At 42.3% G+C, this 24,612-nt stretch overlaps 1 protein-coding gene across 1 annotated transcript in view; it reads right to left on the bottom strand.

The window, feature by feature from the left end:
• The window catches only part of TTLL7 (tubulin tyrosine ligase like 7), a 1,104,754-nt gene that overhangs the window by 26,248 nt on the left and 1,053,894 nt on the right, over positions 1 to 24,612 (bottom strand). Inside the window, exon 22 of the mRNA XM_086936338.1 lies at positions 2,684 to 2,857. Within this exon, the coding sequence (XP_086792464.1) occupies positions 2,684 to 2,857 (174 nt within the window). The remainder of the gene's footprint in view (positions 1 to 2,683; positions 2,858 to 24,612) is intronic.

Here is a 24,612-nt window from a genome sequence, read left to right on the forward strand (position 1 = left end):
ACTAAGTCAAAAACCATCAAACCACCAGGGAAAAAGTAGGGCAACCATGCAGTCAGATTAAACCTTCCTTCAGTGCCTACTAGCAATGTATAGTCTAGAAATATCTCTGTACTCATGAACAGTCAATAAGGCTAGCATGAAGGGGAAACTGGTTTGGGCGCCTCTTTTAGAATGAGGCCACAGCCAGTCTTAGGACCCTACCTTTGGCTGAATGGCATCACCAGACCGTTTAAGCCTACCAATGAATTTCCTTTTCTCGGTTTGATGCATCAGAGTCTGGAATAATGTTGGCTAATAAAGTGAGTTACTTAGATGCACTTTTTTCGAAGTTTTTTTTCGTAGTTATGATTGAGGTCAATTGGCTTTTGATGGGGATCCAGGACTACCCGGGAAAGTAATTAGGGTTACCTCTTATTGAACGGCTGGCACGTTACTTTTTGTTTTTTACAGTATTTTCTTCTACACCGGAATGTGTAGTTTAGCTGGTATGACGCACTTATAGGATGTAATCTGTAATAACATCAGATGATAAAAAGAGCCACGTGTACACACTTTACTATAAGGGCGGTCTAAGGCCTACTGGCTCATGGGTAGGGATGGGGCATTGTTGGACCCGGCCTCGTGGCGTGGTCCTCGCTGATCTCCGCAGCCCCAGATCTACGGGTGGAACTGATTCCCGTCCACCCACAACTGTACATGACACTCCTACACTGGACCTGAGACGATCCCCAGACCGCGTGCCTGCACCCGTGCACGTGACCATCAGACTCCATGTTTGGCCACCCCGGCCGGCCGGCCGCCTTCTTTCCTTTTGGCAGCCCTGGCCTCTCCTGGCTGCAGCCAAGCCTGCGCGTCCGGCACGCCCAGATCCGCCCGGGGGGGTGAACGACTCGCCAAGTACCCGAAACCAAGACTTCCATCACACCCCCGGCCCCCTTCCGAGGAACTGGTTTCCCTCACACCTCTGAACTATCCCTGGGGGCTGGTTTCAATGGCACCTTGGGCCTCCTAGTGAGCTGGCTCCAGGCCCTGATGGGCGTCTGGGATTCCATGGGCGCATGGTCCAAAGTATCAAAGAACCAACCGCCCAGACGATCAGGCGCCTGGCCCTCGGACCTCCGGCCTCCTGCCTATGAGGGTCCGGACATCAAAGAGCTCGACGACTATAAGACAGCCGGCCTTCCACCTAATCGGCAGTTGTATCTTGGACAAGAAAGCCCTGCTGATCTGATCGCGGCTGACTTTGAGGAGAACAGACTCTGACCCACCGAGCCCTGCTGACGTCGTCGCGGCTCACCCTAGAACCTATGGAACGGAACCATCGGAGCCCTGCTGATGCTGTCGCGGCTCCCTCTCGAAGCACAAGACCTGAACATCGGAGCCCTGCTGACGCTGACGCGGCTCCATCTACTTACGAGTACGACGGAGTACTCCTGCCCAAGCCCTGCTGACCTCGTCGCGGCTTGTCGAACTCTCTGGTCCGGCTGGACCATCGACGCTACCCTCACGATCATCTTGAACCCGAAGTGAGTAGGACAGCAAGTCCCATCGCCAGCCCCCGTACCCCCCAGTTCGAGGATTGAGAACTGTGCGCAGGGTGCGTGGCGTGCCAGCTGGCCTCCTAAGACTGTCCCGCTTCCCCGATCCCTCGTTACAAAACTTTCACGTTCCCTCGATCGCTGTGTATTGCTCCTTACTTTTAATCTTGATAAAGTCTTTCTTGATAAAGAATCACGGTGTAGTGTCCGTTCATAAGTGTGGTGTGTCGACAGTGTGTACGATCAATCCTCCCCGGTGGGGACTCCCCCCTCGATAAGACTCTGCAGTAATTGTGGGAGAGGAGGTTCCAGGAGGTTAGGAGAGTCTTCTTGACCCCTGGGGTCACCGCCTTCCAACAGGCATACCGATGAGAATAGGTATGGAAGATGTTTTCTTCTCTCACTTATGCACTGTAGGCACTCTTGGTATGCTCGTTTTGTATAATCCTACAATGAATGGGCTGGGGCTCGTTTGTATGATGAATTTAAAGAAGCCCTCCCCTTCCTCTTTTTTTCTGTCTTTCTGAACATCATCTTTGGTATCTTTTAATGGTACTGTCCTCTTGTGTTTTTTATATTTAAATCTGCAATAAAACTTTTTTTTTAAATACGTTTGCAACATGTTCACTGTGGGATTAACGTAGTGTGCTGAGTACAACTCCTTCATGCACAAACACGGACACAGCAACAATTAGTGCAGCAGGTGCAGTGGCACTGGTGCCCACGGATGAGCCTATTGCACCCCGAATATACTTGCTCCTTAGTACTGAAACAGGGGAAGGGGCGGCTCATTTTCCTATTTTGCATTAGGGCATTGGGACCATTAGGGCCACTGAACCCTTTGTGCACCGTTACATGAACATGTCGTGCTGAGCTGAAAGAAAGGTACTGGGGAAATCCTGTGAAAAGGTAAGCCACATAATAAAGGGAAAGCCAAAGTCATGACGAGAGGGACTTAAGGATGATAGCTGATAAAAATATTATTACATTTGTAATTTCTAGCAGAATGGGGTGCAGCTGCAGTGCATCAACGCAGCCTGAAGCGAATCCACATTGAACAGTGTCTTTGAAGCCCTGCAGTTTCTACAGGGCACCATTAAAATACTTGTTTACGAACAAATCTCAGAGATTAGAGAGGTGTCTACCTTGTGTCATCCCAATCAGGGTTTACTCCAGTCACCGATCCCCTGGCATCCATTGCATATTTATAAACCAGCAGGAGGCAGTCTTTGCAAAGCTTCACCAGTCGCTGGCAGCACTGGAGCTGCAGAGGGCTTGCCATTTCTGTGCTTTTACTGAAAATTGTCTCCCACGAGGTCCTGTCGAAAAGGGAACAGAAAGGGCCACGTTTTCTGTTAGGAACAGATTTGCAGTTATGTAGCTGGATTGTCAGTTTAAAATCGACATCATACAAGAATTTGGCTTCATAAAAGGAAACAATTGTAAATAATTGCATACAAATATTCAATGATAGTGGCGTGATGTAAAATAAGGTGCCCTACCTGCAGAATGTGATGAGGGGGCCACTGAGTCTCCCATTTCTTACCGATATTCATTGGCCTGGGAGTGAATGTGGGGCCCCACTGTACTAATTGTAAATTGATACTTGTATAGCGCACTACTCACCCGCAAGGGTCTCAAGGCGCTTGTACGAATACCACTGTGGAACCCATCCTGATTTCCCTGTGAGGCGTCCACTCCTGGGCACCCCCAAGGTGGAGGCCAGGCATCCTCAGCGTTGTGGGGGCCGTTGTGGAGATTAAGCAAGCTATTGCCCAGAGTTGCAGAGTGGGACTCCATGATTGGAATAGGCACTGAGGCGAGAATTATCAGGTCCGTGGAATTTTGAGCCCAAGACCCGCCAATGCGGGGAATTGAACCCTGGTCCCCGCCAGACCTCTGCATCAGGGTCTGCCGCTCTAACCATTGAGCCACACTTCTCCACTGTACTGACAGAACAACATTACTTAATATTCGTTAGGCAGGTAGGCAGGTTGCATCTCTATGCTTGCATTACAAAAGGCAAAGCTATTTGGTAAAGCAGCCATAAAGAAACTGGGGCTGGTTTTTTTTTCAAGCTTTCCATCTTTGAAAACTTCTGTGATAGTAGGACATGATCCATAGGATAACTGTCTACCTCACTAAAAGCTGCCGCCCTTTGAGTATCAGTTACTACCCCTAAATTTGCAGTCAGTAACTGACCAGTGGTTTGGAACTGGAATTGAGATTGCAAACTTGAGCCCATATTTATCAGGGGCTTGCATCACTGTTGGCAACCCAAGCCCGTAAGTCAGTTCTAAAACGCCACTCAGCGCAACCATCTGTAGCTCTGAGTTGCATAGAAACTCTGGAGTAACGCAAGGCAGTTAGGTCAAACAAGAAATCCCTTTGGGACACCTTTTTGTAGTGACACAACGTTCAACAAACAGTAAATGCAAAGACAAATAAAATTACACAATACTGTACGCAGAACACGAACGAAATTATGAAAAATCCTGAACAATTGCTTGACAGTGTTCGACAAAAGGAGGATTGTATAATATAGGTTCTAGAAAATAATTCTGACGTCTTCGCGGAATTTAATTTTCTGTTTTCAACTCCTTTTTTTACTAATAGGATTCTATGTTTCCTTTTTTAATACTCTTCCCCGTTATTTTTATTGTTGAAATATTATGTTTTAATATTGCACCGTGTAATAAATTGTTCAGGATTTTTCATAATTTCGTTCGTGTTCTGCGTACAGTATTGTGTCATTTTATTTGTCTTTGTATTTACTGTTTGTTGAACGTTGTGTCACTACAAAAAGGTGTCCCAAAGGGATTTCTTGTTTGACCTGACAGTCTATTTGGCACCCCATCCCTTTGGTAGTGGGGTCCCTCTCTCTTTTACTAGAGTAACGCAAGGCAGTGCAAGCTTCTGCCTTGCGTTGCCTTGCAGCAGGGAGGCTTTCCATGGGAGGAGAGTGGGAGTTCCCATGCATCCACCCATGGCTTTTGGTGAATTCCCAGGTTTACTAGGACTAGCAAAACTAGAATTGCATCAAAATGCTATGCATTCCCAGGTGAAGAGTCACAAGGAGAAATATTTTTATTTCTTCCAGTTACTTTCTCTTTCTGAATCCTGCAGCACACATAGAAAGAGGAAATGCATCTGAGTATTGTTTTGTGCAAGAGGGTGTTCCTTTCTGCACAAAAACACCACTGCCTGTAACACAGGCACCCTTGCATCTAGGCTCAAGGGTGCCTTCCTCAGCGCTTGGCAGCCAGAAGTGCACCAGCACGGAGAGAACAGGAGTATGCCATAGGTTAGGAATTATGGCGCATTCCTGCTCTCTCCATTAGACACAGCGCAGCAAGTTGTCTTGCTGCTTTGTAATCTATCAAATCTTACTATATCAGAGCCCTGATACATACAACACCAACTTGCAATTTGGAAGGACTGCCCCTTTCTCACACATTCCAGGCTGCAATTTGGTATGACTCGCAAAACCCATTCTGCGATTCTGAAAAACGTTTCTCAATCCCAAAATGGGGTTAGTATTAATGATTAAGGGCTTTGGGTATCAACCACTGGAAGCTTGTGGAATCCACGATTAGCAACAACACAAAAAAAGTAGTAATCTAGCCCCTCATCTTCATTCACAAAGTAGGAATAGGTTGTAGGAATACGTTGTGGAGACGTTTATGAATAGTAACACATTAGTGAGTTTGAGTGTGTTCCCAACTTTTAGGGCATCGCTACCTTGGGACGCCAGCACCCTAAACCTTAAGATAAGATTTGCTGTAGATTGTCAATAGTTTAAAGTTAGAGAATCTACTCACTTTCCCACCAGAGAAATGAAAACAAAACACATATGCACGTTAAAATAATTAGGGGCATTGTGTCAGTTAATAGTCGATCTTTCTAAACACAACAAATTATGCCGAAAAGAAAAAACTTAAAGGTCCGCTTTATTGCTCAATCACCATTTGTCATTTTTTAATGCTACCTGGGGGTGTTGAAGCACCTCTCAAACCCCAAGTTCCAGTGCAACTTCTGCGTGACCTGCTCACGGCTCCAAAGAGTGCATCAGGTCATCTGTGAACTAACCCAGGTTTCCATGTTCCACAAGGTCGTGCTAGCCAAAGAGGAAAGGGAGGAGCTAGCAACTTCCCTGCTGCCACATTTACTTTTCAAACATGGTGTGAGGAACGCTATCAGTTGTCTTGGGATGCATTAATTTTCATTTTCTAGAGAGGAAGGGTGCCTGAAAAACTCGACAATCATCTTGTCGTTTATACAAACTGCAGTCCTCTGTCCCTTACCTACTTGGTACAAAATTCTACTTATTAAGGAGGACCGAAAGACTCAGGCTAGTGATCCCTAACCCGCCCCTGTGATACCCAGATCTAGCCAGTAAGTCCAACCCCAGCTAACGGACAAATAACGTGGCCCCTTCATCCACCCAGTGCAGCACTATGAATGCCAGTTCAGTCCATGGATTCCCGACAAATCCAAGCAACTCATATTCAAGCATCACTGCCAGCTCAGACGCATGACTTCCTGACCTAGTCCAGTGAATGCTACTTTCAACCTAAAAACCTATGGATTCCTGACCCAGTAACTTCTTGTCCGGTTCAGGGCTATCAATCTAATCAAGTGAAATCTCTCACTACCAGCCCAACCTAGAAACCCAGATTCAAGCCCATTGACTTTCAGTCCAACCATGTTACTCACAAGTCCAGCCCAGTAAGCTAAGCCCAGCCCAGTAAGCCCAGTCCAGCCCACTGATTGACAAGTCATAACTTTTAGGTCGAGCCTAAGCAGTACGCCTGCACTGTCTGGAAGACCTGCTGTAATCACTGTACGGAGTGCAATCCCTCCTGCTGCTTGGGATTGGTTCAATCCTGCATTGACTATCTGTCCTAGCTCCTTATTGCTTCGTGGATCCATACAGACTTTCTGTTTTCTGCCAAGGCAGCACAAACTAAGTACAGGTTACCTACGCTGTACATTTTTATCAGTTCCTTTGGGGACTACTTATTTTATTTCATGATAATGATTAGCCACAGCAGATACTTCATGGGCCACCGCACATAGCTTTGACATACATGGGCGCTGCACTTTATGTTTAGCACAGCGCCCGCTTTCAAATTTACAACATGGCCGCTTCGCTTTAAGTTTAACTTGGTGCCTGCTTTTATATTTACAATGCCAATAGCTCTTGTTCAACTTGAGGGAAGGCCAGGTCTTAATGCGCTCGATTTTTGCTGAGTCTCTTAAATTTATGACTGATGTGGTAGCCGTTGTATTTACATTTTCTTTGTTGGTGGTGCCCTTGTCACAGTTGTCCTTTAATATTAAGGTGACAGAGTTGGGTATGCTTGCCCATGACTTGAGTTGTTCTGTCTATATGAGCATTACATGTCTCAGAATGGTTGCTGGATGTCACATGCTCCTACCTCGGTGCACGGGTTAGGAGTTTTCTCAGTTAGCCTTGAAAAGTGGGTTACGCCACCTACAATAAGCATGCATTATAGCATTTAATTTGGTTTCCGGGCTTAACTTAACTGTACGTATGCAAATTGTTTACCACTTAAGAGACAACGCGCATTTTATTTTTTATTTGGTCTGAGTTATGTATACAAAGCATTGAGGCATTACAGAATATCTTTCCATGGTTGCCGTGATTGGATGATTAGTACCAGAATTTCAGTAATGTATATAATAAATGGAGGCACTACAATTCCCCACTAGACTTGCTGCGACTGGTTGATTAGCTCTACCAAATACCTTACCTGGTTACTTAAATTGGCCTGTGTTTTTTAGATGCCATTTGGACGGATGGACTTGCGGGATACATTGACCATCTGCTACCATTAATTTGGGTTGTCAAGTAAGGAGCTCATATGTAAATTTGAATGTGGCAGAGTGTTTGTTAGATTACTGCGAATGTCACTTTATTTAGTTTGTTGCTTTTCTATTTTTATAGGAACTACGAGGGTTACATTCCTTGCCGTTTGGTTGAGCCAGTGTTTTCTGCCTCCGTATCGTAACTGTTTTGGCACATTTACTGCATATCATGTGCCTTTCGTAAGTAAGTTGGCTATTTTTAAAGGATGCCTAATACTGGCCTTCATACTGACCTTTAACTTTAATATAACATAGTTAGTTTTTCATTGTTATGCTATTTGGATTGTGTGGTTATAGCTGATCTCCCGTGGCAGTGATGAATATTTACCTTGGCTGCATGCGTTTTCTTATGCAATTGGAAGAGATGGTCTCTGATAGGTCCACCAGTAAGACCCATTTGTCTGAAAAGAAGTCCTAAAAGTTTCTTTTTTTCCAGCCCTCCCCACCCAAGTTCACTCCTGGCCTCCCTCTCACCCCATTGCATATCCTACTCTGGACAAATTCAACCTCAACTGTCGTGGCTGAGGTACCGTTAATTCTTTTAATACGCTTGGCATTTCTTTCTGGCATGAAGTCTCAAATCATCCGTTCATTTATACTACTGTGATACCAAATTTCTACTTATAAAAAGTCCAGTGTGCTTATATGACTAAGAGCTGTTTCAAAGTGTTTTGCTAATAAATTAAGATTTCAATTCTGCTATGCATAAACTAACTGTACACCATGCTCAAAAGTCATCAGGAGAACAAATATACATATTTGTGTCCCATGTGCCACTGCCCCTCTCATTACACTGACACTACCCCCTCTATTCTCCTAATTTCACCACCCCCTATCATCTCACCCTACTGGCACACATGCTATCTTCCTAGTCCACCTCTTGCCTCACCTCACCCTCTGGGTGCCCCTTCATATCGTCCCTCTCTTACACCTCTCTCTCGTTCTCTCATGCACTCTTCCCGCCACTCTCATATTAGTTCACTTCAGATCTTCCAGCACATTTCTTTCCCATGCCTTTTGAATATTTTCACACCGTAAAACCCACGCTCACCCCTGCTTCTTAGGGTCTCTTCTGCATACACTCTTTATGCGTCTATGGCCTACTCGCTGCTTTGTGCTCCTCCTCCTCTATCTAGAGTTCATTTCCGCTTCATGTACAAACTACCTATCCCTCTCTAGTTTCCTTTCTATATATTATGTGCAGCTCTCACCCCTATCTATTAATCATGAACATTTCCATCCCTTAAACCCACGCTCTTCCCCGTTTCTTAGGGTCTCTTCTGCATACATTCTTTATGTGTCTATTGGCCTACTCTCTGCTTCTTTCTCTTTCTCACACATTCTTTCTGCTCCTCAATCTAGAGTTTATTCACCACTTCATGTACAAACTACCTATCCCTCTCTATCTTCCTTTCTATATATTCTGTGCAGCTCTCACCCCTATCTATTAACCATGTCACATAATTCCACTACACAAATACACTGCACACCACACAAATCCACTGCACACAATTCCACAACTAACAATTCCATTTCAAATCACATAATTCCACTCCAAGCAACATACATTCACTCCACTCTAAACCAAAACACATATATAAAAGACATATATATATATATATATATCTAAACCAAAACACATATATAAAAGACATTAACATTTATAATTCCAATTGCTCTATTTCTTGCAAATGCAAGACCTATTGCATTGCAAATGCTTGTTTCTTTTGGCTATGCGTACAGTGAAAGAGTCCACCTTTGAGCTAAGCAGTAAAAACATTTAGACAGCACACCGTTAATTTGAAAAGATTCATAATATTTAGATTGACTTACATTTGATTTAAATCAGTACTGTGTAAAAAGAGTATCCCTTGGAACCAACCTCCACGTACCGATGCTCTTACTGCTTGATCCTACTTCTACTTACTCTAGCTCCCACTTACATACTTTCTACTCTTATTTTTACTTAATGCTGCAGTAAGAAATTGGGTTACTAGTTGAGACAGTTGGAAGACCCACTCAAATAACAGACACAAACCTTGGCTTTAACCACTAAATGCACTAAATAAACCTGTGCTTAACCCTCTAGTAGTCTGGCATAAAATCAGTCAGGCTTAACTTAGAAGCAATATGTATAGTATTTATGAAGCACACTAACATAAATAAAGTGAAAGAACAACACAATAACAAAAATCGAATTTTGAAAAATAGAGTATACTTTTATAACATCAATCAGTGGAACTGGCGATATGAGTTTTTAAAGTTTTAGGTGAAACTAAAGCCAAGAAGCTCAACGTGTCACTTTAGGCTATCTGATCACACTGGTCCACAGAAAAGTCATAAGTTTAGGATGACCATGATGGAATGTGGGTCAGATACAGGAACCAGTTTGGATTTGCTGGAAAGTTACCTTCTCAAATCAGGCTCGAAGGGTGGCTTTCGCCTTGGCGGGTGCCGCAAGGAGCAGGCTGACGGAGAGAGGAGCAGGTTGAGCTTCGTTGACGTTCGTTGCTGTAGCATGAAGAGCCGGTCGCCACTGGACTTTGTTTTGCAGGTCATCACAGACGGACACTTTTGGTGCAAAGAGAAGGTACAACTGGAGCAGTCATCATGGGCAGTCGATTCTTGGAGCGAAGAGGTCAATTTTCAGTCACAAAGAGCCCAAAACGTCTGTAACTTCACCCTTATTTCAGGAGGAGTTATCACTAATGTCAGCGGTGGGTCCAGTACCTGGGGATTACTTCTTGGGGATCAGTACTCACTCCAGTAGAGGCCAGCAGAAGGGCTCATGCAGGTTCATTTGGGAATGGTCAGCTGAGCAATTGCAAGAAGGCCCCTGGAAGCTTATTGCGCCGCTTGGAGTCACTGTGGGTAGTCAGGGCTAAGGCATTCATGTCCAGTCCTTTCCTAAATCAGAAGGCCAGTCCCTCTTGCACAGACAGTCAGGCAGTCTTTCTTCTGAATCTTCCACAGGTCCAGAAGTGTTCCTATGAGAGGTTCTGAAGGACCCACTTTTATAACTGGTGACAGTCTTTGTGTGAGGATATTCTCTGACTTACCTGTAAAACTGGTTCCGGTCAGTTCTTTCCCTTCCACTGGTCCTAGATCCAAACTGCATAGGTGACAAAGTCAATGGCAGGCCTGGTGTCAGGTTCCTTAGTGTATTTTACAGGCAGGGACCTTGTAAGTGCAATAATGGGAGCGTAAAGCTCCTCCCAGCCATTCTGTCAGAAAGACATTCTCCCCTCACACTTCCTCTGTCTCGCTGTCTGGAGGCAATACACAATGACCCACAACTACAGAGCTATTCCGAGTTATGTGACCCAGAACACTGGTAGAATGGCACAGTTGATTTGGGCAGAAACATTTATAAAAGTTGTATTTTCAAAATTATAACAAAAAATCTGACTTTATAATCAAAGAGGGTTTTAAATTACATTACATTTGAGTGACAACAAAATTCCTCTACCTGTTCCCAAACTGAAGTTAGCTTGTATTAAGTATAATAAGGTAAACCAGTGTTAGTCTATGTGAAAGATGGCCTTACAACAGCAAAAAACGACATAAGGAGTTTTTCACTGTTACGACATGTAAAACTCAAACACACATGTTCTACTTTTTAAGGGCCTTCCTTAGGGTTGATAATAAGAATTAAAAATAAAGATTGAGGCCTGGCAAAAGCCTTATTTTGTCAAGTCCAAATGGCAGTTTCAACTGCACTACAGGCTGCACTTGCAGACCTGAGATGTGTTTTTCAGTGCTACTTTAGTGGGTGGCATAATGTATGCTGCTGTCCACCAGCAGCATTTAATTGATAGGCCCTGGCTACAGGTAGTACCATTTACTGGGGACTTACAAGTAAATTAAATGTGTGAATTATGAGTAGGCTAATTTCACCATGTTTTAAGGAGAGAGCACAAGCACGTTAATAGGTCTAATAGCTACTTACTCCTAGGTATTCTTAGTCTTACTCTTACTTACTTAGAAATGCTACTAATAAGCACTACTCTTAATCCTTCTTTTACTTCGACTGACTCCTACATATTCCTTCACAATACACCTGCTTAATCCTTTTTTACTCCTCCTGATCTTACTCCTACATGCAATCTTTCTATGACTTACTTCTACTTTGTCATACTCAGTCCATCTTTCTCCTATTCACACTCATACTTCCTCTTACTCTCAATAATGTCTACTTCTACTCCTTCATATCATCTCATATTTACTCCTGCTCTTAAACCTATACTTGCTTCCAGTTACTTGTACAATTATTCCTACTTAAGCCTACTGTTGCACTTACTTACACCTACTCTTTCTCCTGCTCTTAATCCTACTTATAAACTCTGGCCTCGTCCTACTGTTACTCAAATACTTACCCCTACATACTCCTACAGATAAACTTAATCTTACTCCAACTCACATTGTTACACTTATCTCTACAGACTTCTTCTATGCACACTCCTATATTACTACTCTTACTAATATTTTCACCACCTGCACTTTTACTCTTGTAATTAATCCTGGCTTCCCCGCCTTACTTCCCTTACTCCTACTTCTTTGCACTTACTCCTACTTATGTCCATTTAACCCTACTCAAACGTCCACATATATGTAGTCATGCTTCCTCTTATTATTAGTAGCTGCTCTTACACCCAGTTATTTCTACTTAAGCTGATTTTTACTCAATTTTACTCCAATGTTTCTTCAACGTATTCCTACTTAATGTCACTCCACTTTACTCTTACTATTACCTAATTAATCTAGCTCTTTGTCTCAGTCCATTCATCGCTGACATTCTCTGTCTCTGTCTCTCTCTGCGTCCATGTTTTTCTGGTGCTTTGTTACTAGTCCTTGTCATACTCTTCATATCTATACCTCTCTGTTCCCATGTCCTTGTGTCACTCTCTCTGGCCCGCAGTCTCTATCCCTTTCTCTGTTGACTTGTCCCTGTTTTTTCTTTTCTCTCGTCCATCTGTCTCTGTCACTCTGTTTGAGTTCCTCCTACCCTGTCTCTGTACCTGGGTGTTTTTCTCTCTTTTCTCTGCACCCCTTCTCAGTGCATACCCCCCTGTATATCTCTCGGTCTGCAGTCCTGTGCCTCTTTTCTTGTCTCAGTCTCTTTCTAGTCCATCTGTACCTGTGTACCTGTTCCTTTTGCTCCATCAGTCTGTCCCTACTCTCTGTCCTCTAATCTCTCCCTGTTTTCATTTCCCTCTCCATGTCTCTTTGTAGCCCTGCATCTATCTCTGCTCTGTCCCGCTCCCTGTATCCCTGTCCCTCATTGTACCTGTTCCTCTCACTGTTCCCCTCTCTGGTTCTGCCACTCTAACCATATTCCTCTTTCTGTTAGCTCATCTTATTTGTTCTCCTCCCTCACTTACTCTGCCCATATGTGTCCTTGTTCCTGTCTATATGTCTCTGGCGTCAAGCAGAGAGGACATGTGGGGTACTTCTGAAAAAGAACCCAGTTCAATAGATTGCCAGGGCTGCTGGGTAGGTTGGCAATCCTAAAGCCCTACTGCTAAGCTACTACAGCATTGAGTAAAGAGCAGTAGTGGCAGAGTCTGTGAGAAGAACGAAAACATCTCTGTTAGAAGTGGAATTCCTGGTTGGCTGAGGTTTTAACCCAGGCCAGGCAGGAACCGCCAATCTAAGCAGGGTTCGCAAGGTACACACTAAAAGATAACCTGTGCTTACCCTCTGGTAGCTTGGCACAGAGCAGTCAGGTTTATCAATATGTAAAGTATTCATGCAACACACACACAGAGTAACACAATCAATACACTAAAGAAAGACTCCACAAAGGGTTTATAAAAATAGCTGTCTATTTCTCAAAATGTGCACATTAAAAGAATACCAAGAATAACGGTGTTAAATAGTTCTTGATTGTCGAAGAGACACTTGCGTTCAAAGCGTGTTGTTTAAAGTAGGCAGACATGCAAGATTAGCAAACTCTGGAGTGCAGAAAGAACACTCACGTTGGATTGGGTATTCACAGTATCGCTGACCAACTTAGACTACCAGGGGCAAACAACAGAGGAGTTGCAACAACATGGCCCGCTACTGAGGCAGACTCCGCCGCCTGTCAGTGGGAGCACGTTGTTGCTAGGACCTCCAAGGTCTGCTCTGAATCTGTACCTGCTCCAAGCGCTAAGAACAAGGGAAGAGAGTCTCCCCATCGATTGGCCCAAGGCAGCTGGGGATGGGATGACATAGTCGCTGCACTCCACGTTGGCCAGGAAACTCATTCAAAAGGAATACAGCTGATCAGATCAGCACTCAGCCCTAGTGGCTGCTCTCATCTGAAGTCTCCCCTTGCAGGGCACAGACAAGGGGTGCACAGAGCACTGGCCTCCTACGTTGGAGCGCTTTCTTTAGAGAAGTGAAGCACGGAGTCTGAGGAGGTTTCAACTGCTAGACTCAAAGCAGGGAAGCACTGGTACAGCAAAAACCTCTGTGGCAATCCTGAGACTTTTAGGAACAGGGCAAGCCAACAAGCACTTGGAGAATACTCAAAGTACAACAAAAGGTGGCCGGCAACAAGCAAGGACATGAAAACAGGTCACAGAGAGCCAGTCCCTCCTTTAGCACAGCATTCAGAAAGCAGATGGGCAACACAGCAAATCAAATAGAAAAGTGGTAGACCCTCCTGAAAGCACAGCAGTCTTTTGGGCAATATGCATAAGTACTGCCAGCAGTGTCTGATTGCAAATCCCTCGCAGTGTCTGTTTTTAGGGTTAAGAGCCCCAGTACTTATACTGAAAAGTGTATTTGTTGTAGGGGGGACTTCAAAGGAGTTCTCTGAAGTGCACAAGGATCTCTTTCAATCCAGTCCTGTCTGCCAGGCTATCGGTGGGGAGTTATCAGTACCTTGTGTGTGGGCAGGACACTACCTATTCAAGTGGGATGTGAGCCACTCTGATCCCTCCCAGCCCAGGAAGACACATCTGAATGTAGATGAATGCAGGTGCAGCTGAGTGGCCTGTGTTGTGGCTATTTAGAGGGAATGTTCAAATGTAGCTGTCACCCAGCACAACCCAGAAGTGTATTGGACAGCCTGTCAGGCATATTAAGCCGTAAGTTCAGAGAAATGTCCACTCTCTAAAAGTGGAAAAACTAGGACAATGGTCATAGACTTCAAGTTCACTACTCATAAGCACTCCGGTTGAGTGTTCTATATGTTTCTATACAAGTAATCAGATATCACAGGTAAGTGAATACAAAAAAGCAAAAATAAAGACCCAAAGATCACATCCAGAAGTAAACAGCATCCAAATAATACTGTAAGAGGTGCTTATGATGGCTCAAAAAATAATTTTTTATTAAGCAAACTTCATATATCTCCCGAGAGGAACTTCAATCAAATGCAGTACATCCCAGAAAAAATGTTGATAGGGAAATGTTTAAATATCTGCCTCAACATGAGACATATTGGATACACCGTTTGGACACTCTCATGCCTTAAGAGATAAATGACAAACTTGAATTTTCCTCTTTCCTCTGACCCCCTATGGCTACTGCAACTATGACTTTTTTCTCCAGGTCCTGCATTTGTATGCATTTCTTCCTACATCAGCCTTTTCCATATGTTTTTTATCTGTTTTGAGCATGTTTGTTAAATAGGTTGGTCATGAGCCTATTGCATCATCGCATATGTGGTCTGCAATATACATATTTGCTCTGGTGGTTGAGCTTATGTTTTTTGCATTCTCTATACATGCTCACCCACCTATAGGGTAGATAGGCATATTTTGATGTGATGTAGTGATTCTAGCATATTCCACTTATTCGGCACATTATGTTAAGTGCAGCCACTCATGTACTGATGTTCACGTATCAATGTTCATTATTAATATGTTGCAGTTTTTCAGTGTTCTGTACACTCAATTCAGTTATGTTGGTCACTTCATATCTGTAATTATGAGCTACGCGACCATCTGATTATTTACAGGTTCCGTGCAACAACCCAAGTAAAGGGGCCGGTAGCAATGGGAGGTTACAAATGAAGACAAGGCCGTACTAAGGAGGGCTTAACAAGCCGATTAACGAATCCGAAGGCATCATTTACGAAAGACGACACAAGCCAATGAAAAATGTAGGCAGAGAGTGGGCACTGGCTTCTCTTGCATACTCTACTTCAGCAGTCTCGCAGAGTGAGCAGCGATTGGGGGCTGCCGCTAGGCTCAACCTTAAAAGGGATACAGGAGGGAAGAATATAGGAAGTGTCTTTTTGGAAATCACACTAGTTACCTGGAGTTTTGGGGTGAGTTAAGGAGTGAAAACCTAGAATGGTTTATATGGGAGATCACAGTAGTAGACTGAGGTTTGGGTTGTGTCAAGGAGGTATAGAAGACGGAATGAGTTAAGAAATGATCTTAGGGAGATCATAGTAAAAGAATGAGGTTTGGGATGAGTCAGAGGGTGGGGGCATAGGATATATTGAAAGAGGTATAGGATAAGACAGAGTAGTGCATTGGAGGGAGTTGAAGGCTTTTCTTTCTTCCTTTTTTTGGAGTAAAGTAATAATTAGTAAGCTAATTTAATTGTTTGTTTTTTATTTTACATATTTATTGTATTTTTATATTTCCCTCAATATATCAATGGTGAAGAACTTATAAATATCATTGTTATGATCTTATTTAAAAATTGTGATAGATCTGAAGAATATCAAAATATTTTTAACCCATAAGAAATAATATATGTATTTGTACCAAGAAATCCACATAACTAAATACATACATACAAGCAAATCATACATATTTACATACACATGCAAATTAAGTACATTTGTCTTTGAGTGTGGCGGTCATGTAGGAAAGAGACATCTCTTGAGATAGTTATCCACAGCTCTTATGTTTGGGGTAAAGAATTCCATAGTTTGGTAGCTTGAACAGAGAAAGTTGTAATACCCATGATTTGTATCTTGCATACTGGGGTTTTGAGGCGAGGTGCCAATCTTGAGTGGAGGTTCCTTTTTTGTGTGTATTCAGTGATATTATTCCTGATAAAAAGTGTTTCTGTTCCATGCATTGTTTTGTGGGGGATACAATGCAGCCTGAAGGTGAATATTCTGCCAACCGATAATCATTGAAAGGCACTCAAGGCAGGGGAGATGAGGGCTTGAGGCCTTACATGTAGTAGTAGTCTGGAGGCAGTGTTGTGAATTTATTGTAGTTTTTCCAGAGTTGATAAAGATGATCCATGATAGAGACAAATGGTGTAATCAAGTTTAGACAGTACAAGAGAAATAGTAGCTTGAACCTTGAGCAGAAATCCTAGGTAGGGGAAGAGGCGTAGCAGAGTTTTCATAGTAATTAAGCTTGATCTTGCTAACTTGCCCATAGGGGAATTCATTGTTAATTTAGAGTCCATGGTTATTCCAACGTATCTTATTTCCTTAGACACTTTAGGAGGCGGTCTTTGATCATCAGGCCAGGTGCAGAGCGGGTCATGATTTTCCTAATCACCACATGTGAGTATTTCAGTTTTGGAAGCATTCAATTTGAGGTGGCTTCATATCATCCACTTAACAACAGCTATGAGGCATCTGAAGATTGTTGAGTTTCCAATGTCTTTGGGGCTTTTCAGTTTAAGGAGTCTTGGTGTCTCATCTGTAAAGTTATAGCATGTGTGCTGAAATTAATTGATCATTGCAGGTAATAGCTTCATTTAGATATTGAAATGCAGGGGTGAGAGGATAGAGCCTTGAGGGACCTCTGTGCTTGTGAAGCATGGCTTGGATGAGAAAGGGGGAGCGTGGGTGACATTTGTCCTGTTTTTAAGGTACGATGTGATCCGGTTGAGAGCATTTCCCTCTATGCCAGCTTCATAAGGTTTTTGGATTAGAGTGTCATGGTCACTGTGCTGAAGGCAGCCGAAAGGTCCAAGAGAAGTAGGGCAGAGACCCCATTCAGGTCTACTGTGTTTTTAAGGTCAACCTAGATGGCGATGAGGGCAGATTCTGTGCCTCTTACTGCATAGCATCCTGTTTAGAAGTCTGAAAGTATGGGGAGTTGTCTTTAACGAATTGTGACATCTGAGCGAAAGCTGCTCTTTCTATCAGTTTGCCCAGGAAGGGTTTCATGTGTAATCGGTCTTTAGGTGTTTGGGTCATGCTGGTCTAGGTTTTTTTCTTTAACATTAGGTGTATGTATGCCATTTTTATGTATTATGAAAAGATTCCTGTAGTTGAAAATATATTGATGATTTTTCTTACTGGTGTGCAGGCAGAGGTAGTTTAAAGAATGTTCCTGAAGATTTGGGGTGGACAAGGGACAGAAAAGCATCCGGCAGGTCGGCTTGCTTTGACCAAAACCGTAATTCACTTTGTGATAGTTGTTTGAAGGAATGTAGATGGTGGGTTAGCCTACTCTTGGAGGGCATTTTGGAAATGGGTTGTTGTTGGTGGTTTACCTTTGTTTTGAATAGGAGTCCAACATGTCTGAGTTGGTTCTGTAATAATTTGCCAGTAAATTCTTGAGCCATGAGATGAGTTACTTCTATGCACCTGGGGTTACTAAATTTAGTGAGATTTTAATAAAAGTCTATGTTTGCACATTTAGAATGTTCTGTTTGAATAGTACCTTTTTTACCTTTTTTGATTGTTGACTTGTATATTCTGTTAAGTTTGTGTAGGGGACGTTTGTCTTGAATGTTATATGTTTTGAGCCAGAGCTTGCTGAGCCCCCATATATCCTACTTATGGGTGACTTAAATAGTAAAGTGTCTAACCTAAGTTTAGATATATTTAGAAACAAATCTAAGGAAGAAGCATATAATATACCACAATCTGTATTTCCCAATAAAATAAAAACTAACAAAAGAGGAAAGATTTTACTAGAGGAACTGAGCTCGGTAGAGGGGCTCATAGAGAATGGCAGAATGCCTTCTGACACTCCAGCTAAGTTTACACATGGGTCATTCAGGGGTGAATCCATCTTAGATTATGTAATCACAGACTATGATACGTTCTCGTTCATTCAGGACATAGTGATCTCTCATTCCACCTTGAGTGACCATAAAATGGTTAATATAATAATTTCATTACGACCTCCTGTGACTGAGTCCTGGTCTCTAGTTAATACAGGAATTTCTATTAATCATAAGTCTTGAAGATGCTTCTGGGATTCTAGCACTGCAAGGGATGTCCAAAGTATTCTTGCCCAAACTCTATTAGAACTAGACGAATGGCAGGGAACAGAATTTTTTAACTTTGAAATGCTCTTGCAGAAGCTTACAAGGACAGCAAAGAAAAACAGAAATCCTAAGAATCCCCTACTCCCTCCACCCATATTATTATCCTTAAATAAGGAAATAAATAAACTTGTTAGGCAACAGTACCTTAATAGATCTAGGGAAAATGAGCGTAAGTTAGCCTTACTAAAAAGAAGGAGGAATAGACTAAAAAACAAAAGAAAAAAAGAAAAAGAAGACTCTCTCTGGATAAGGTTAAGAGAGGCCTCGGCCTATAACAAATCTAGAGATTTCTGGTCTATAATAGGGAAGGGATGTGGAGTGAGAACCTCTCCCATTCTAGTCTCTATTACGGAAGAAGTCTGGATAACATTTATATCTAGTCTATATGCTTCTAACGGAGTGGAGGATAATAATTTGGTGCCAGCCCTGAATGAAGAGTATAACATAGAATTCCCAACTGAGAAATCCATAGCATCCGTGATAAAGAGTATGCGCTCTTCCAGAGCTATGGGCCCGGATGAATTGCCCATGTCTATAATCAAGCAGGACGTCACTTCCTGGAGTAAGATACTACTTCCAGTGTTTCATGCATGCTTCACTTCTAGATTAGTTCCCAATTCTTGGAGGGGAAGTATCTTGATTCCCATATTTAAAAAGGGAGAGCGGGATAATCCTAAGAATTATCGTTTAATAGCTCTTCTGGATTCAATAGGGAAAATTTTCGCTAAATGTATTTTATTGTTAATCATGAAATGGATAGAATCAAATGGTATTTTACCTATGCAGCAAACAGGGTTTCGTAAAGAGCACGGTACTCTTGATAATTTGACTTCCTTACAGGTGCTTGTAGACAAATATGTCCGTGTCCGAAGTGGTGGTATATATGTAGCATTTATTGACTTCTCCGCGGCGTTTGACAAGGTAGATCGTCCAACGCTATGGAAAAAGCTTGCTACATTGGGCATGCCAGTACAGTTACTAGAATTGGTAAAATCTCTTCACTCCAACACATGGTGTAAGGTGCTACAAGGTGGTGAAAGGGGTCTTTCTCAATCTATCCCTTCCCCGAATGGATTAAAACTAGGGTGTATATTGGCCCCTATATTGTTTTCCCTATATACGGCAGACCTACCTTCCTGCATAGCAGCTGGTGGGGGATTAGCCCCAAAAATTGGAGGATTACCTATATCGGTCCTAATGTATGCAGACGATATACTTGTTTTAGATCTAACCCCGAAGGGCCTGTCTAACCGCCTGCATGCATTAAATCTATTTGCAGAAGCACATTATATTAAGATGAATGCCTCAAAAAGCAAAATTATGTGCATATTCGGCAAGAAAAAATGCAGGTCTGAAAATTATAACTGGATATTAGGTGGACAGAAATTAGAGGTAGTCAAAACCTGCACCTTCTTAGGAAAAATAATTGCTGCAAATATAAGTGAGACCACCCATATAGAGCACAACTCTCGTAAAGCGCTAGCACATGGCATGGGATTGTGTTCCATATACAATGCTACAGGGAAGAGACACTTTACACTATTCCTAGATGTATTTAAAGCAAAGATACCTGCTACTCTCCTATACGGAATTGAATTAGTGGATTTAAAACACTGGGGATTTGTGCAAAAAACAGAAGGAAAGGTTCTAAGGAAAATCTCTTCTCTTAATACAGCCTGCTCTGTTACCTCATGCAGGCTGGAATTCGGACTGAGAAGCGGTTGGGTTCAGGGGTTGATTGCCCTCGTAAGATGGGTGGCCTGTCTGGTTAGAGGTAAAACTGGTTCCCTACGAGAAGCTATTAAAAGAGAACTCTTGGGTGACCTCAATGAGTTCTCTTTACTAGTAAAAAACTTTAGAAAAGCAGTAAGTTTGTTAGAGCTGGATGCAAACACCTGGTTTTTACTTGATCCTACTGAGCTCAAGGTGAAACTAAAAAGTGCATCCTGGGAACTGTGTTATAAATTGGATATGCTTGCCCAACCAAGGAAAAGAGAAAGTCAATCTCTGTTAAATACATATATACTAAAGCAGCCCCAACAATATCTTACTTGGAACATTCCTCACAGAGTCCGTAGGTTATGGTTCCTCTTAAGACATGATCTGCTCCCACTAAATTTCCTCCTTGCAAAGTGGTACGTGTATTTCCTATGTGTAATCTCTGTCATAATGCTGTACAGGATCGTAACCATGTCTTGTTTGTGTGTACTGTACTACGCCCATTACGCCTCAAATGGTTAAAACCAATTTGTCTACAACTAGGAATTTTAAATGTAAAAACTTTTTTCCATGCTCTTTATTGTCCGCCAAATGAAATGTTTTGCTACAGAATTTTTAATTTTTTAAAAAGCTTTTTAGATATTTATTAATAATACATGGGGAGATGTTGATGATCACTCAACCAATGACAGGATGTGTTACCTTACTTGTGCTCGGCTGTATGGTCTTTTTTTTTTTCTTCTTGTTTTTTTTGGTTTGTATAATCTGTATATTGTGTACTTATTTTATGTGGCCCTCATTGAGAGCCAAAAACATAATAAAATTTTGAATTTGAATTTGAAATTTGAGCCAGGTGCATTGCAGCTTTGAATTTATTTTTATTTTTTAGTTCTGCATTCCTCCAAGGTGCTTGGTTTCTTTTGTCCTGTTTTGTTGTTCTTAGTGGTATTAGGATATCAAATGTTTCATGGAGCCACTCATTAAGTTTAGGAACTGAATTTATTGGGTCTAGATCTGTGTTGGAAATTAGTTATATTTTAAGTATTCAAAATTGAGTTTGCTCCATCTTGATAGGTGGATGCATGTTTAGTGGCGTTAGGTATGTTGATGTGTGGTTTTTTGAGTGGGAAAGCTTCCAGATGGTGGTCTGACCATGTGACTGGTTGTAATCCTTTGAAAGGTAACTTGTTCTGGATTTGAAAAAATGACATCTAGTATGTGTCCAGCGATGTGTGTGGAATTCTGGACAATCTGATGTAGCTTCAGTGAGTCTTGGCCAGTGATGATAGTTTTTGGATGTGCATAGTGGGTCTGTCTAACCATATGTTTAGGTCATTAAGGATGCACAGGTTGGTGTGTAATGTCATAAGGTTTTTAACTGTGTCTACAAATGGGTCTGGAAATGTTTGATTACTAGGTCATGGAATGTAAAGAAGGAGAAAGTTACAGGCGGAGGTTGGAGCAAGGATGCATCTAGTCACGAGGGCCTCACAACCTTGTAGAGAAATGTTGTCAGTTTTGGTGAGATTTATTGTTATCTTGAATATAACAGCTAGTCTACCTACTCCTTTGTCTATGCGATTTTGAGAACCAGTTGAATAGCCTGGAGGAAGTTTCATGCAACACTGGAGCCATGTCATCTCCCAATCATGATTCAGTTATGAACCATAAGTCAGGTTGTGTGTCAGTGAGTAGGTCATACATGTTGTGCTGGTTTTTAGAGAGTGATTGAGCATTTATTAGTAGGCATTCTAGCGATTGTGTTTTGGCAGTAGTGTTACTTTCTTTCATTGAGGAGTACATTATTAGGCTTGGTATTTAGATAGCAATAATGCTGTTTATATGTATATTAATCCTCGTCTAGCAGGTTTTGAAGTCCTTTTGTTAGGTCTGCATGTGTAGGTGGTGTGGATGGCGTTTGAGAGAGAGTTGGTGAGCTGTGTTGTTTTTGTAGAGTAGCTTTGTTGTGTAATAGACATGGAGATGTGAAGTTGTGAAGAGTGGCATGTATATTTCGTTTGCGTCTTTTTAGGGTGGAAGTGTAAGGGTTGAGGGTGATGGTGGAGCATGTGGGTCATGTTTAAGGCTTTGTTGGTTATAAGTGAGTAGTGTGCATTTGCTGAGTGAGTGTTAATATTTTTATGGTTGAGGACGGTTTAAGGTGGTGATTGGTAAATGTTTAAAGGACAGCATTTCTGGCCCTAGTCCTGACCTAACCCAAATAGGTCCAAACAGGCAACTGCCCTTAGCTTCAACACCCAGACATAGACGCCCTGATCCATAAGGTTAAATATTCGTAGGTCACATGACTTTCGGCCAATGGGAACCCTAGCCCTAACCCTAACCAGTCAGAAACCTAGCCGTAAGCCCTAGGAACCAATCAGTACCGTAGCCCTATTAGCCAATCAGAGCTTAAACCCTAAGCCCTAAATCCAATGGAAACTCAAGCCTTAGGAACCAATCAGAACCCTAGATATATCAGTCAATCAGAACTCTATCCCTAAGCCCTAAGTTCAACAGAAACCTAAACCATAGGAATTAATCAGAACCCTAAAACTATAAACCACTCAGAACTCTAAGGCCTAAGTCCAATAGAAGTACTAGCCCCAGGAGCCAGTCAGAACACAGATGCAACAGCTAGTAAAATACCTATATAAAGGGCATGTGACCTTAAACATAGGTTTTGTGCAGCGGGCAGGGAGGTGATCCTGAAGTTGGTTGTATGATTAAACAACCACCTCTGAAATCACGAGTGTCTAAACCACGAAGGCTGAACAACGACCAAATCCCGACCACTAAGTATTGAACCACGACTCACTGAACCACATAAAAAATTCCATTTACATCTAAACCGAATCTACCACTACGTTCAAAACAACGCTTCATTTAAACACATAAAATTAAAGTACTACTTTTATTAAATAAATGTTCCCAATAATTAATTACAACTTTCAAATATTTCGATTTTTCTTGACATTTTCATTTAAATATATTCAAATCAGGACACAATTGAACATTGAAAAAGGAATGTATTTCTATTAAGTGTAATGATGGCACAGCATACAAAATTGGATGTTTGTGAAGCACCCTCATTGTTCAACAAACTTTCGGCATCTAGAATACTGCGGATGGGACAGACCGCCTTACTTGCCTCTGTTTAAGAGGAGGCCTCAGTTGTTTACATCTGCACCATAGCATCCTTGGGGTCAGAGTGGGTGCCTTTATCACTAGCATCTTTAGAACTAAACACCTCAGGCTGGGTGCCCACATTTCCCTCATTTGTTTTGTTGCTTGGTGAGGTCGATCTACCTGAGTCCCACATACACTACACCAAAGATTTCTTGCCTGGAAGGGACAGTGAAATCCCTGTGCCCATTGTCTGTTCCCTGGATTCTCCCACCTGGGAGACATAATTTGAAAACAATCCTACAGTGCCATCTACTGGCCTCATAAGATAAATTAAAACTGTCTCTGTAAGTTAGTCTGTAATTATAAAAATCGTTTGTTAGATGTTTATTCAAAATAGTTTACATGCGAAGTCTACTTTAACCCCTTGAGAGCTGTGATAATTCTTCCGCTGTGCGGGAGAATTTATGAGTGGGCGGGGTTTGGACAGCCCCCGGCCATCCTCCACACACGCCCACTGTGACTTATGACGACCGGGGGCCATCCTAAGCACCGAAGGGGTTAAATTAATTACATTTTTTTTCGTGTTTAAAGGTTGGAGTTGTTGTTAAGGCCACTTGTTGTTGAATGAAGATGTTGTGGTCCAGTTCTAGATCGTTGTTTATGAGTCGTTATTAAGGCCACTCATTGTTAAAAAATCGTTGTTCAGGCCATTTCCCCCTGAAGTCAGAAGCTCCTTGGATGCAGACAGGCTCAATCCACGCTTTGTAGTTCCTTTTCAACCTGGCAGACAAGCCACTAGAATACTGCTGTTAATATAATTGTCAAATACAGTCAGCCTTCCTTTTAAAATTGTGAATGTTCGGACAAAGTCCATGGAACTGTCCATTTTGATTGTGAACAAACACATTGTTGATACAATCTCTATGGATGTATCGCTTGCGTTTAGTGGTACAGCAAGTTGTGTGCAAATTGTCATATGGTGCGCTGCATATAACTAAAATAGTCTTGGTTTATGGGGTTAATTTTCTCCTTTGTTGAATGTTTGAATGTTTAGGGTACCGGCAGTGGTAGAAGTGGGTGGGGACGGAAGGGCACGGCGTGCCCCTACTTCTAAAAATAATTTCAGCCCGTTCCCCTA

The sequence above is a fragment of the Lissotriton vulgaris genome, chromosome 1_1 (assembly GCF_964263255.1).
Source record: "Lissotriton vulgaris chromosome 1_1, aLisVul1.2, whole genome shotgun sequence".
Taxonomy (NCBI): domain Eukaryota; kingdom Metazoa; phylum Chordata; class Amphibia; order Caudata; family Salamandridae; genus Lissotriton; species Lissotriton vulgaris.